The following is a 15,380-nucleotide window of genomic DNA, read 5'->3' as shown; positions in this document are numbered from 1 at the left end:
CACAACAGCGCTGGCTTGGAGAAATGAAACTAAGGAACTGATGCTGGCGTTAAAATCAAATGCATTTTATTATTAGATGAGGACAATAAGCTACAGTTTATCTTGTCATATAGTTCCCTGTCTACACGTACACACTACACTACTTTCACTACATCAGAAAAAAACCAAAAAAAATGTACAACTCTTACAGTGTTGTGTCGCAGCAGATACTGTGAAATGGATAATCACCCTTCTTCTTTTTGTGTTCCTCACAAACGGTTATAATTTCCAGATCCCAGACACTGTGTTAAACACTCATCTGTGTGCTGGGGTGGGAGAGAGGGAGAGGAGGTTAAAACACTCGATAAAACACAACATTTGGACCGCGTCATACCACCTCTGGCTAGCTCGACAGACCTCAGGTAAAAGATTCGAGTCTCCACAGGACCTGAGACAAACATCAAAATATCTGGTCACATTCCTACAGCTGACACTGGATGAATATAACGTGTTAGGTATTGCAATAGCGACCACGAAGGCTCCGCAAGATCACATAAAAACAAAACAGCACCCTAAGAAGTTGCACTGTTTCATAGCTCTGTAGAATCACTAACAACTTCACGATGATGACGTCTGCAAACGACTGTGGTTCAAGCGAATGACTCAGACACGAATAAACACAGCACCTTTCTGTGTAATTAGCTGATTCACAGACTGCAGTTGTGTAAAATGAGCACTAGCTGAGCCTTTTGGTTGGGTTTCCTGGCCTGGTGTCAGCTAAAAGTCAGGTGGTCTCAGGTTCTGTGGAGGTCAGAGGTCACGAGGAGTCTTGCCTCGTTCGACCGGTCGGGCACAGCCTCTCCAGCTGCTGAGCGCGCTCGTTGTGGACAGTCACCAAGGTTCGGTTCTCCTCTGTTAGACGCCGAAACTCCTCCTCTAGACGGGCGATCTCCATGGCAACCTTCTCATCCTCCACCAGCTCTGCCAGCAACTTTCGCCTAAAAGAGGACAAAGATTTTTACCGAGAGTAATTTGTTAATTTTCTTTCTTAGTATGACTTAATCTATATCAAGTGTTGTGAAGAGCTGGAAACTGTCCCAGCATACACTAAGGCAGGGAGACAGCTGTAATAAGTTCCTAGTTCAAGGAAAGGCAGATTTGCAGACAATCAATCACATTCATACATATGAGCAATTTATAGCCTACAGCTGCTTTGTTTCTAGAATGTGGGAGGAAGCCAAAATAACCATGGAAACAATGCAGACTCACAGGAAGGCTGACGTGCATACTGTTGGGAAACAACACTAACCTTTTTACAATCAGTAAATGCAACATTTTGTGCAGTCAAATGGGGTTTATAGTGTTATTAAAGAAACTAAAGACAAATTGTTGTTCCAATATATGAAAAGATGGGTTTTTTTTAATGTATTGTACAAATCTGGAAATGTGGATTACAAACATTTTAACTAAAACATCTATAGTTAAGCTCTACATTTTATGTGCAAAATAATTCTGATAAATACTACAGATCTCTGTGTCCTCAGTCACATTCAGGAATATTACCATTAGCTACAGGGTCTGGCAGGTTTGAAGAGAAATGCTCTGTCTAGATGAGGTGGAACTTACGGTGACAAATTTGTTTTATTGCTTATTATATGATCATTTAAGGGCTACACTTTACAGTAAAATGCCCCTCCTTTTAGAAGAGTTCCTCACAAGAGATGACAATAAAAGTGAGTTGATTTTAAGAGAGGAAATGTTTCTGTGGCAGATTTTATCACGTTTGAGCAATAGGACAAAGTTACTTCTTTTCTTTCTGCATTGTAATGTTAAATATAAGAAGTTATGTCTAAATCTTGCATGTTTTACCGCTCCATTAGCATTTCTGGTGTCTTATAAGTCCACGTGGAGTCATGAACATGGCACCATTGATAACATCACATATTAAACACAAAAAAGTGCCCATCCCGGCTGTTTTACCCTTTAAAGCTCACTGAACTGAAACACTTAGTGCTGGTTTAGGCAGAATGACCTGACTTCCCCTGGAAAACAATGATCAGCCTTCGGACTTTGAATGGTATTGTCAGCATACGCGCATGTACATGCATGCGTGCAATGAGAGTATGTGAATGTCAGTGTTGCATTACACTTGGTCAGTGCCAAGTCACAGAACAGCAGCGTAAACAAACAGCAAAATTTATTTTTGTATTTGACAATACAGGTCGTGTGTGGAGCTTTAATGGGATAATTATGAAAGAATGCGATGTCATTTAATAGTCCAAATCTTTTAGTTTGTTTCTTTTTTTTCCCTCCTGTTGTTTATAGCAAAACTGATTTAAGCACACATGAAGAGACGCTTTTTTTTTTGACTTAACACTTTTTGTACCGTATATCTTGGAGATATACCATGAAAAAAACTGACAGTGTCATGTATTTTCAGAAAACAGAAAATGTACTAGATACACCATAGCTTTAAATATTAGCAAACATCTATTTATTATTTCTATAAACTTATAGTTAAAATATAAAAAAATGCCTTTTTTCTTTCTTTTTTATTATTATTTGAACTGTTAATTAATAGAAAACTTAGTCCCCATAATGTGCTGCCAGTACATTTTCTGTTATTTTACAGATTTATGTCTTAGAGTGTTGCAATCACCCCGATGTTAAATGAAGAGTCTATCAATCTGAGGTCAATAGTTGACTCCAAATCTTTTGGATTTCAGTTGTGGGCCTTTCCTTTGTTTTCATGGATTACATTTGAAACCAGGTTCAGCTGAGTCATTTCCTGAAATATCAGATCCATGAGTAACAGACAAAAGAGTTTGGTGGAAAGTATGATGTGTACCTATGCAACCACAATCCATTTTCATTTTATTTACACATTTCCCAATGATGTCAAAAGCTGGTAATTCCCTCAGAATTTGCAAGCATAACTTTATATATGATTTTTGGATAAAAACAGGTTATTTAACAGTGATTTGACACCTGATTTGATTGTTTTGGTTCTGCACAGTTGTTTTCAACTGCAATTAAAATGCATTTTTTTTTAAACTACAAGATTTCAGCTTCATGCAAAATTCTGTGTTATTCACAGTGAAGGATTAGTGATTCAGATGCACAGCTTTTGTCTTAAATGGTTGTTTTTCTGCTAATAGAAACAAGCTGAAGCATGCATATGTACATGCATGTGGGTGCATGTGTATGCATGCATTTTTTTGAGACAGCAAGAGCCTGAAAAAAGGGGAAGGGATCTTTTCAGAATCCTTCAAGAAACCAGAGAATCCAGACTAAGTCTCATATGAACTGTACAAAATGCCTTTTTTAAAAATAACATAATTTAAAAGACATTACACTATCACCTTTGTTGTTCTTTTGTGTGCATGAAGTTTATGAAAGATGTCAGCAGATATGACACAATCTCAAATACTCTATTGTGTTTCCTGACATAAGTCTTAAACCTGTTTGTCATGTTTTAACAGGTCTTTCACAGTGAGTGTTTCTTGTGTAATCTTTTGGTATCATGATAGTATCAGTAACAGTCTCAGGGCTAATAGCAGTGTGAGAAAGTTTCTTGTAAATGTGTATTTCCCTTTGAACAATGTTGACAGTTTTATGTGAATGCTACATTGGTGGAATGAGTTGAAAGAACTATACATGTGACTACTACAGTTTGTAATTGACCAATACTAACCAAAGGCAGCAGTGTACTGTGGAAAATTTCTTGTGTGTTAAGTGTCATTCCTGCAGTCATCCTTGCAACACTTCACTGTATGTCTGAAACTCTCCTGTTCTTCTGTGCATCAACTTCCTCATATCAGACGTATCAAAGCTTTCATTTTGTGACGCAAGTTTGTTAATGGCAGTGACAAACAACAGAAAATATAAAAACATCCTCTATTTCATGAAAATAGAATCAGCAGTCTTACATTTTTTAAAAAATCCAATAAGTGATATATTTTTTTTAGCAAATTTCTGAGTATTTTTTTAGCAAAAGCACATTTTGTGATATTGTTGTGCCTTGTTGTGTGTCTGCTTACTATAAATGTGCGTCCAACTTTGTGTTCTGCGTGTGTATCAGTGAATCTTGGCGTGATTGTCAGCGCGAAGAAGCAGGAGTTTGTACCAGTTTGACTCATCATGTTCTTATCTAGATTCAAGGCTACACTCATCCCATCAGAGTCTGCCTGCTGTTCTCTATTTAGGAACTGTGAAGTGGTGTAAGTGGTGTCAGTGCATGTCTGTGTGTGCATGTGTGTGTGTAGGTGTGGCGGTGGGGTAATAGCAAGGGCCTTGAAAATCCCTCTGCTAAGACTCCTCACAGCTGCAGAGGACACTGGGGACAGTGTGCACTGTGTGTATGTGACATACAACCCTGTTTATGTGCAAGCATATACGGTACACACTGTTTGTGCATTGAAGCTTGCATTAGAGCTCATTCAATTAGACCTGATGAGGGCTCCAGGTAGTGCAGTATTCACCCCAGCGAACATGCTAGATTTCCCAAATATGATTCAGAATTAAACAAAAAAACAATGTATACCATGAAACTTCCACATCATATATATATTAAACAAGCTTGGTCTTGTTTTCAGTTTAAAAAAAAACATCCAGAATGATTAAAACAAACAACTGAAATTGAAACTATGCATTACCAGATGCTCAAATATCATTTTACAGGGAAATGCTCTCAGTTTGTGTTCTAAATGCTGCACAGACATTGTTAACATGTGCCACCTGGTGGACAATTTGGTCCAAAACCCCTTACAGTTCTACTGCATTTTGAGTAAATGTGGTGCCAGTGGGAATTAAAGTTAAAAACCTTGCAAGCATTACTTCCAAATATATGTTTTTGTGACAATAACTAATCATTATTACTGGTATTATGATTATGATTCTTAGAAAAAACTCTGAGTTTTATTGTTCATAGTTTCACAGTGACTTGACATTTAAATATAATTTAAATAACTTCATTTTGGATTATCAGAACACTTCTCTGCCCTAGAAAACTACAGACAAATACAAATACAAAGCTGTATGTTTTTTGCAGGTCTAAGCAGTGACAGTGACATAATCTGAACACACAGTCCTTTGATTTGGACATAGACATGCTACTATTGCACCACAATGGCTTGCACTGGTGTATTTTAACAAGTGGTAATCAGATCAGTATAATCGATGTAATAGTAATTCCTTTTGGGCCTTACTTGCGGTCCTCCAGCACAGCAATCTCGTGTTTGACCTGATGGAACTCTCTGGCCATCCTGCAGTGCTCCTTGTACACCTGAACGCTCTCTCTCAGAGAAACACAAGGTGGCACTGGCTGCAAGAGGTCAGAGAGAAACAGGTCTGTGACAAATGAAGAGTTTTATATGACACCAACAACACTCCAGTATGATTAAACCTTCACTTGTTATTTTTGTTTTCAAATCAGTTTTATAAATGCTCCTAGATCAAGAATTAACTATTATTGTCACTATCAATTAATCTGTGAATTAGTTTCTCCCTTAAATACTCAGAGTCTACAAAATAAGAGAGGGTAGTAAAACATATCCAAGATGCCATGTTCAAAAGTCTTATTTCATTCGATCAACAGTCCAAAAATTTAATAAATTTCATTAAAAATCCTCAGATTTCAAAAGCCTGAGTCAGACATCTTTTAAAGGTTTTGCTTTAAAATGGACAATAATTCATATCTGTAGTTCAATTCATTTTTGCAGCTCTAGTAAACTCCCTTTTCCCACTACTGGCACAACATGCAATGCTTGAGAACAGTCAGAAAGACACTGATTTACATTGGTCCTGTGGGGGCTTTATTTCTAAAGGTGGAAGGCTCGCTAGTAGGAGACCTGACACCATCAGATGGCATGTCCAAGTCATGCCAAGGTCACTTGCACGATCAAATCTAATCCAATTACAGGTGTAATATGGTAATTTGTGCTCCACATTGCGCAAACAACAGATTGTAAAACTTGGAGAAAAGTGAACGAGAGAGAACACTGTTAGCTTCCACTTCCTGCGACGTCCAGCGTGTTTGAACGCTATCATTCACTGGCCTGCTACAACTGTTTTCTTTTGATACTCTAAACCAACATGCAGTTTATGTGTCCCTGGCAGTGGCACTGGTTGAAGGATAATTCAATGACAACACTAATAGCCAAGTGAGCGCAAAGAGTAAAAACACTGATAAACTAAAGCCAAGCTTCTACCTCTTTAAAGATTCAGCTACCACCCTGAACAGAGGAGCTTTACAGGAAAATCCCACCCTCAGATACTCTGTTTTATTTAATAGCCTGTGATGTCCAGCTTATTCCAGGAGGACATTTAATTTTTAAAGGGATTTATATTTTATCTATTTATTTTACTGTGAATTTCTGGTCTGCTTTCTACTTCAGTTAGTGATTCCCAGAACAGTTTCTCTGCGAGAAGTGTTTTGGCATTCAGAACTGAGTATGAAGCATTCAGTATTGATAACAGCAGTAAGATTAGCAGAGCAAGAACATTTGGAATCAAATCATGTATAAAACATTTTTTTATGGCTATCCACAAAAATAATACCACAAAACAGAGCCACACATATCAAATTCTAATAAAGATTTTCCCTTTAAATGGCAGGTAATGCTGTTCTTTATCAGCACTGTGGAGCTAAAGTTATTACCATGTGTAATCTATTTGACAAAGTCAAACAACACGTTGTATATTCAGTGTAGTTAGATGCAGCAGTATGTTTGCTGTGTACCTGTAATCGTTGCTCTAGATCCGGGAAAGTCTGAGAGATGTCCTCCACATCTTTTACATCTATTCAAACAGAACACATTTATCAGCTACAACTGATTAAGAAAGATTTAACAATAACAAGAGAAGTACTAAAAGAAAAAAAAAACAAATAAATAGCACAATTATAGAATAACACATTTTGTTACAATAAAACTCAATATTGTACATCAGTTAATCACATCAAAAATGTTCTGTACTATTTTGTTTTTTTGTATTTGTTGTGTTTGTGTATTATAAAAAACTATGTATGCATACTGCTGGACATTTATCATCACATACTGTGTGCTTTCTGACCACAGTGGAAAAAGTATTGGACTTGAGTAAAAGTAACAGCAAGCTGTAACTGTAAAAACACCTGCACAATTTGCACACAAATTCTGAAGTGTCAAAAGTTAAAGGTACTTATTGCATTGAATAGTCCTTTACAGAATGTTATAGAGCTAATTATTGTCGGGGCATTAACATGTAAGGTATTTTAATGGTGTTGGTGCTGGAGTTGGTTTTAGGTATTTATAAAACGCTTAGTATTCAAATCTATAACAATGAAAATTCTGATTACGAGCAAATCTTAATGTGTAAAGCAACTAAAGCTTACGTTTTTTCCACTTGAAAATAATGAAGTAGAGGTACGAAGAAGCACAGGATGGAACTATTCTAGAAATTTATTTTTATCATAGTCCTGTAGGAAATGCATGTAGTTTCTCTACTTTCTACTGTACCACTGATTTTTTGATTAATTTCTTCCTACCAGATGGTCCTGATTCTCATTCATTTAAATACTACGCAATAATTAGCCGACAGAGTCTTGAAATTTAATTTAGGCCAATTATGTAGTCAAATTCAGATTCAAATCACATGGCAATGCCACTGTGTGTAAAGACTGCCTTTAAAACCTTTGGCAATATTACAAGAAGCCCTTACTTTGGGAAATGATAGCAAAATGCAGTTGGCTATATGCGCATAAATAAAATAAAAAAAGAAGACAAACAAGCAACAATTTATTCTTTTAACCACTGCCTTTGAAGGCTAATATGAAATATGTAGTTTTTTATTCAATAAACATCTAAATGTTTGTGATTAACTTTGAGCTTAAACTCACTGCAAGTTGATTTTAATATGCAAACCTGACTGTCTGTAAAGTAGGAAAGTATTCCCAGCCCTTTTAAAATGCAATGGTAATTGCAGCTTGGTTTATTTAATCAGCATAACGTGTCCTCCGTTAAAATATAATACACATAATATAGTTTGCTGAGTGCCACTGACGTACAGCTGAGCGGCTTGATCCACATTCACTTGTTTTAATGCTTTTCCTCACCTCATAAAATGGCCCAAAATGAAACACTATAGGGGCCTCTTGCATGACACCACAACATAGCAACACAGAGCTGCACTTATAAATGAGCCATGTCCTCTTACTGAACAGCAGTAATGAGCTGTCAGGTTGAAAGACATGCCGGATAAGAATACAGACGGACAACTATGTAGCAGACAGACAAATAGCCAGGCCAGATGTACAGACAGCGAGGGATTCAGACAGACAGGCAGCCAGACAGATACAGACAGGTTGTCTGCACCGGCCTCCGCCTTGATAGTAATGTCCCCGTGGAGTTGTGGAACACATGTGGAGAATCCTGGGATGATGCAACCTTCTAAAAGGAGGAGTATTAGTGGGCCAGCCAACAGCCAGGGGGCCAATTATGATGTGGAATAAATACAGTTCTCATGCTTAGGATCGACACAGTGTGGGGTTATAACTATGTCGAGCATGAAGTCATGAAGGGCCTAGAGGATGATCCCCAGACAGAGCAAAGTTCCCCTGCTGGGAAACATGAGTTCAAAGAGACTACAACATGATCGCCCAGGGAATATCTAAAGTGTGATTTTGGAGGTAAGGTCAGATTGTCCCTGAAACACTCCTGAGCTATAACTTAGATTAAAACAAGGCCCTTTGCAAACCGCTGTGAGCCTTGAGGTTGATTTTTATGTAGGGAGAAAATAAAACAAGCAATAAAAATGACATATATGAAAAATTAGCAATAAAAAAAAAAATCCTACTGTAATGTGCAAATAACAAGGAGAATATCAGAGAGTTCAAAGAATCTCTGTTCAGGGTCAGACTCGAGTGTGTCGTTCCTACTATAGCACTTCATCTCACAAGAGAAAGACAAGGGGGGATCAGAGATGGGTGGAGCAGGACTGGAAGTGTTAACTGCTTATAAATATAGGCCAGTGTTCTAAAAGCTGAACAGTGAATCAGACAGCAGGACACTGTTAGTATTAGAGGGGAAACCTGACTCTGCCATTGCACAGCTGAAGCTGCTGTCCCAAAGCCTGGCCCCACTGCAGTAAAACATCCTGACAGGCAGCACCTAGCACCATAGGTAGGCTAGATCTCCCAGTACGTGTGCGTGAGGATCAATTGTGCATGTTTTGATCGGAGATTAAATAACAGCCTGTGTAGGTGCATTTTGCACAGCTGCGCACATGCGTGTGTGGTTTGTTTTTATTATGCTGTGGTCCTACAGAAATAGAGTGAGCACCTGTCTCAGTTACAGTGTAGAAGAATGAACACAGTTAAAGTGATAGGGTGTGAGGGTGCGGGGCAGATTGTGCCTGCTCTGTTTTGGTGGGAAGAATGTCGTGCACATGTTCCACACATACTGGAAACGCAGTGAGAGCAGAAGTCCGGGCTTCATGTGGTGTTAAATGATCAGTTGAGTAATCGGGGTAACTCAACTCAAAATAAGTTGTTGCCATCATTTTGAAATACTGGAACACAGTCGTGTGTGTGAACATTTGTATGTGAAGTATACGCAGATAGCTAAGGTGTGTGTGTGTGTGTGTGTGTATGTGTGTGTTTACCTGATGTGTCATCGAGGCTGAAGGCGATTCTAACTTCAGATTTATCAGGAGACACTCTTCTGGTTGAGGTGATCATTTATCCCTGTTAGCACAATTCAAAGGACTTCATGAAAGACGATGTCACAATACAGAAATTAATCAGTCAACTGAAAACTGACAGCAAATGTAACGGCCTCATTTTCGACTAATTCATTATTTTTGAGAAAAACACTGTTCCTGCTTCTTTAATGCGTTGATTTCCAGCTTTTTTCTTTTTTCTGCTATTTGATTTCAAACTTAGACGTGAAGACGATCTGAAAAATTGTAAAGAGAACTTATTTTCCCAAGTGGTTGATAGCACATTAATCAGCAGTTTGGCCCTGATTTGATGTGCATACAGTTTGCAATCAGCCCAACTTATTCTAACTTAGTACATCAATGTGACTTTAACCAGCAGGAGGAACGAAATACTGAACTCAGCAGGTGTAGTGTGGAGTTGGAATGAAATGTCTGCAGACCCTTTGATAAAGCATGTGATGAAACCACTCCTGTGGAGCTTTATGAACACACACACACACACACACACACACACACACACACACACACACACACACACACACACACACACACACAGCCAGCAGTTTCATCATGCATTTAGAGTTGCAGTGGGATTAAATAATTAGAGAGCTTTGACAGACTGGCTCTGAGGTCTGGATTTTGCATGCCCCCCTTCCAGTGAAGGTACAGGCTTTTTATATCAGGGCATTTGCCTGCTTTAACCCTGCTAAACTCACTCTCTCTCACAACATAACTCAGTGACCTTCTACAGAAAATAAGCAGCTTAAAAAATGTCTCTCGGTTGGAGAAGACACATTTTGAAGTAAAGCCTCATCAAAACATGTAATGCATCAAAGTATGACAGCATTAGTGTGTTAAATAAAACAGATCATGCACATATTGTAAGTATATATTGCACACTGTAATAGAGGATCGTGTATTCCTTAAGTATTGACTGTCTCCTGCATGCACTGCTGAGAAGTCTGCGCCAGCTGGTCATTGTTACCTGAAGTAGCGCGAACAAGACCCCAGAAAATTCCTTGCAGTGAAATAAGTAACAATCAGACAGTGGTGTACGTCCTCAGTGCTGATTGTTGTTGGCTTCCCGTCGGACCAGTGTTGAAGTCTCTTCAGAGAAAGTACGCTTGTATCTCAGGCGCTGCGCTCCGGCACAAATCCAGCAAAGACGGCACAACTACCTCTCCAAGAGCTGACCTCCCCTTCTATCTTGAGACTCTAACCAGATTGTTTTGTGTCCAATTAAGCACACGTTTCCCACCATGTAGACTAAACTACGGTAGCGTTAGTCAGAAGGACTCCAGCTGCTCAAGTTTGCGTGGGCATGTACATGTTATCCACGGACTGCAGCCACGCGGCGGAGAGCAACACAGGGCGCAGGCGGTGGAGGAATGCCGTCCGCTGTGCCCCTGTGGCGGCCCGGGCCCAATTAAATGTCTCAGATGACATGACTTTAGCCCGCAAAAATGCCCATAGCTGCAGCACTGTTTTGAGTGACACGGTCATACCGCTGGGATGGTCGTTGGCTTTGCAATAGCTGTGCAATGAGGCAGTTGTTCAGCATGAACATCTCATGTTATAATAGCTCTTATGGAAGAAAACAAGACATCACAGCGTGTTTACTCTTTGGGTGGTAGATTTTGGAGGATGCAGTCAGTCAAACCCACCTGTACACTTGTTTCACTTGGGCTTTCTCACAGGTTATAGGCCCTATAGTGGTTTAAACAGTGTCCAACATTGCTGTTCAACGTTGAATCATGGCCAATAAAATGTTTTTTGTTTTTTTTTTTTTTTAAATAAGTATTTATTTTAAAAAACAAAAATATTCTTTCATATCAAAGCAACCATAGATTTCTACAAATTAATGTCAATTTAAAAAGACAAGTGCAAAATAAGTGTCTGTACAAGTATTCACCCCCTTCAGGTCCATATTTAGTAGATCTTTGGCTGTAATTGCCGTTTTGAACCTGTTTGGACAGGTCTCAACCAACCTTGCACATCTTAATGCTGCAATTTTACCAATTTCTCCTTGCAAAACTGCTCAAGCTCTGCCGGGTTGTAAAGGGATCTTGAGTGGACAATTTCTTTTAATGCGCCACCCCAAAATCTAAGTTGGATTGCAGTTTACTCAGCCACTCTAAAACATTCACCTTGTTGTCTTTAAACCATTTGTGCTTAGCTTTGGTCAGATACTTCAGGCCATTATCTTGCTGGAGAACAAATCTACTCCTAAGTCAGTTTTCTTGCAGACTGGACTTCCCAAAGTTTGCCACATTCATTTTACTTTCTGTCGTTACAAATCTTTCAGGGCCTGCTGCAGGGAAGCGTCCCTACATCATGATGCTGCCACCACCATGCTTGTGTGTTTGTGATGATGCAGTGTTTGCAGTCTACAAACATAGCATCAAATCTGACAGCGAAAAGTTCAGACCAAAAAAAAAAAAAAAAAACGTATTTCAGTGGACTTGAGAGTCTTCCACACGCCCTCTGGTGAACTCTAGTTGAGATTTAATAAGAGCTTATTTCAACAACGGCTTTGTCTTTCCATCTCTCCCATAAAATTGAAATTACTTTGTAGAAATCCATTTTCATTTTAAGAGGGAAGAATCTTTTTTTCTAACTTCTTGGGGGGAAAAAAAGCCAAATTGAACTGACCGTGATTCGTTGTTGAAAAGCAAGGAGGGTGAATAATTTTTACATCTACTGTACTAATAATCCAACAAGAATGTCTATTTGCTGAGTTGCATTATAGGATTTTTATATACTGATATAGGGAATAAGTTAAGATAATAAACCTCAGCCCAGTTGTCCCTAATGAGTAAAATCTGACATTCATTCCTCAACTTTGTGAAAGCATTACATTTGATTAAATGCTCCGGGTTATTGTATTGTTTTTTCACTACAGACTAAAACTCATGATTTTATTCTCATATATATCAGGATGAGTTACTTCTCCTAGCTGTCCAGTGAAAACCACACATCTAGAAATTTCTGCGATTCTGGGTTGTGGATAAAGTGTAAGATTAAGTGTTACTTCATGAAATGAGAAAATTATCCATCTGCTGAAGCAAAACAAACCAACTTAAAGCCTAACTGAATTAGCTGAAAACTGCATCATCACCAAAGGACAAAAAAGGGCAGTTTTTCTTAAAAGTTGGAAAAAAGTAACACTTTGTAGCTGCAGGGTTTTCACATGAAGGCAATATTTTGCCTTTGTTCCAACATGTTGCTAAAAATAATGATAACAATGAAAAAAACCCCAAATATTTAATAATTAACTAGAAAACTGCACAACAGATCACAAGCTGGCTTCCATCTGGTTGCATGATCAGAATTCCTAATGGGCCCATGATAATTATAATCTGCCAAACTGACCATAAGCCCATGAAGATGGGTTTAAAAGACAAAAAAAACAACTCATAAATTAGACCATGTGGTCGTCTGCAAGAACTGCTGTTCAAGGTTTTTCCCTGTTCTGATGGGCAGAGGCTTTATGTCCATAAGGCCACTTCACCTGCACACCAGCAGATGACAGCATTCACTCTGAATTATTTACAGCCAGGGCTTCAGAAGCTGGGAGAGAAAGTCAGACAGAGAGAGAAACAGAAAGGCAGGGAGGGAGATAAATGATGCTGTGCACCTCTAAGAGTCTTCCTCCTCCTCGTTTGTCTTCATTGACAGGCTGTTGACACAGACCTGCCTTATCAGCCCCAGAGACTGTTCATTTCATTGTGATGGATGGGACACACTCAAACGTCTGCCACTCTCTTATGCTGCAGTCATAGTTTAGATTTGATTCTTCTGTACTTGTATGTACAGTTGAGAGCCTCATATACATGAACCAGACTTGACAGGTTTGAAAGATCTATATGGTTAAGAAACAAGATTTTTTGCTCTACAATTTATTTTAATAATGCAGCTGTTTTTATATAGTGGTGGTAAAAATGATTCCATCTAAATTCTGCTGAGATTCTTTGTGTTTTGTGAGCTTATTTTTAAATAAAAATGAGCTCACAGGACAATATATTGGCCATTTTTAGAGACGTCAACAACAGGCTCCTTTAGTTTTCTGTCCTCCTTCATTTCTCTGGATTTTGCTCTAAATCTCTCTCTCCTCATCTGTGCAAGAGGTGTTCATGTATAATCTCTGACCTTCTTACTGACCACACTAGCAGACAGATGCCACTATCCCTTCTTTTCTCCCCCTTTCTCCCCTCGCCTTGCCAGCAACACCAAGGCTGAAAGCTCCATGTTTCAAGATCACTGAGGCAAAGAGTTTGAGTGAAACCAACAAGGACGAGAACACAGGTGAAGACAACAACTTCACAACAGCAGCACATTAGTCAGCTGAGGGCATCTCAGGTTAGTAAGAAGGACAAGAGTCCTGCTCAGCTGAGCAGAATGCCAAGGTCAGAGTTGTAATCCATGGCCTCATTCATGATGGATTAGATAATGATAAAAAAAAAAAAAATGCTGCCTTTGGTTTTGATTAAGAATTATAGGGTTAGGAGATTAGAGACAACCAAACGCTATTACATTGGACTGAGCCCAATCCCAGAATTAATCTGAATACCAAAAAAAAAAAAAAAAAAAGAAAAAAAGAGAAAACTCATTACATGAGGAGATTAAGAAAAGCTTGGTCCAATTCTCCTAGGTTACACACAAACCAGTGCAGTCCACTGGGAGAAATGTCACAGGACAGCCTCTGACTCAAGTCATTTATAAACTATTTATGTCATTTATTGCTCTTTCATGTTTGAAATGTCATCGCACTGGCAGGTAAAATCGTGGCATTGGAAGTCAGTCTTGTCAATAATATTGATCATGAATGTTAAGATGAAAAATTTAAGGTGCTCCACTGACTATTTAGTCTGTGTCTTTCCCTGTGGAGTTAATGCCTTACCAACACTTCATTGTAAAAAAAAAAAAAAAACACGTAATATTCCAGCAGCTGGGTGCCACAAAATATGTAAAGTAACACAAAAGAACAATTTCATTGAATATAGTAATTTTCCACAGTTAAAATACATTTTCAAGCTTAAATTTGACACCACATCATGCATTTTCTATTGGCTTTTATTGTTTATTAAAGGGTACTTTCATGTGTAAAAATCTATTAATATATAATATATGATGGATTGATATGAACTGACACTGATTAACAATGGTTATAGCTATTATATACTGATGAAGACATTTTCTTTTTTTCTTTTTATTTTATTTTGGAAATGATAAAAGGTACCTCTTGTTTAAAGAAATTAATCTATTTATCTATTAATCTATTTAAAATATCAGACTCAATATTGTTTTTCAGTTAATTGTAAATATATTTCCAATATTTAACAGTTTCATGCAATAAATAAAAAAGAATTGTAATGTATTTTAATAGCCTTGTGGTGTAATTTTTTGTTTTAATTTTCTTAAAAATGTATTTTTTTAAGGTTATTAAAGTTTTTAATGTTATTCTACATTAAACATTAGAAATTCTAACCTATTTTAGGTTTTGTTGAAAAATAAATGGTTGAAAAATAGAGATAAAATTTGCAAAATAAAAAAGAAAAATCACTTTCTTTTGTTAGTTTTTTTTCCCGACTTTTGGACTGTAGAGTGAAAAGTAGGAATCTTTGAAAAGTTGCACTGGTGAGGAGAAGAGGTTGAACAAACTGGTCAAGAAAATGGAAATAAGGAGCATAAGTGAACTCTTGTAT

General features: G+C 38.0%; 1 protein-coding gene across 2 annotated transcripts; it reads right to left on the bottom strand.

Annotated features, from left to right (window-relative positions):
- Positions 1 to 44: 44 nt before the first annotated feature.
- map3k7cl (map3k7 C-terminal like) lies at positions 45 to 11,081 on the bottom strand. Of its 2 annotated transcripts, XM_035953328.2 has the most exons (6): positions 10,661 to 11,081; positions 9,619 to 9,700; positions 6,719 to 6,777; positions 5,187 to 5,302; positions 813 to 977; positions 45 to 305 (listed from the first exon to the last, which is right to left on the bottom strand). In XM_035953328.2, exons 2-6 carry the CDS (start codon positions 9,692 to 9,694, stop codon positions 287 to 289), a joined length of 435 nt encoding a protein of 144 aa, XP_035809221.1. In that variant the 5' UTR covers positions 9,695 to 9,700; positions 10,661 to 11,081; the 3' UTR covers positions 45 to 286. The 2 variants fall into 2 exon arrangements, with proteins under 2 accessions (XP_035809221.1, XP_023137053.1); XM_023281285.3 differs by having other exon boundaries at positions 45 to 977; positions 10,661 to 11,077.
- Positions 11,082 to 15,380: the final 4,299 nt, after the last annotated feature.

The sequence above is a fragment of the Amphiprion ocellaris genome, chromosome 14 (genome assembly GCF_022539595.1).
Source record: "Amphiprion ocellaris isolate individual 3 ecotype Okinawa chromosome 14, ASM2253959v1, whole genome shotgun sequence".
Classification (NCBI taxonomy): domain Eukaryota; kingdom Metazoa; phylum Chordata; class Actinopteri; family Pomacentridae; genus Amphiprion; species Amphiprion ocellaris.
The sequence above is the reverse complement of the archived record's forward strand: the minus strand, read 5'-3'. Positions and strand labels throughout refer to the sequence as shown.

Bases quoted from the DNA above. Each gene is read 5' to 3' on its own strand.
- map3k7cl (XM_035953328.2), bottom strand. From the start codon at position 9,694: ATGATCACCTCAACCAGAAGAGTGTCTCCTGATAAATCTGAAGTTAGA. The intron at 6,778-9,618 runs GTAAACACACAC...CTGTTTGAATAG, and splicing joins CAGCCTCGATGACACATCAG to ATGTAAAAGATGTGGAGGAC. The intron at 978-5,186 runs GTAAGGCCCAAA...GTCCTCTTTTAG, and splicing joins GCTGTGCTGGAGGACCGCAA to GCGAAAGTTGCTGGCAGAGC.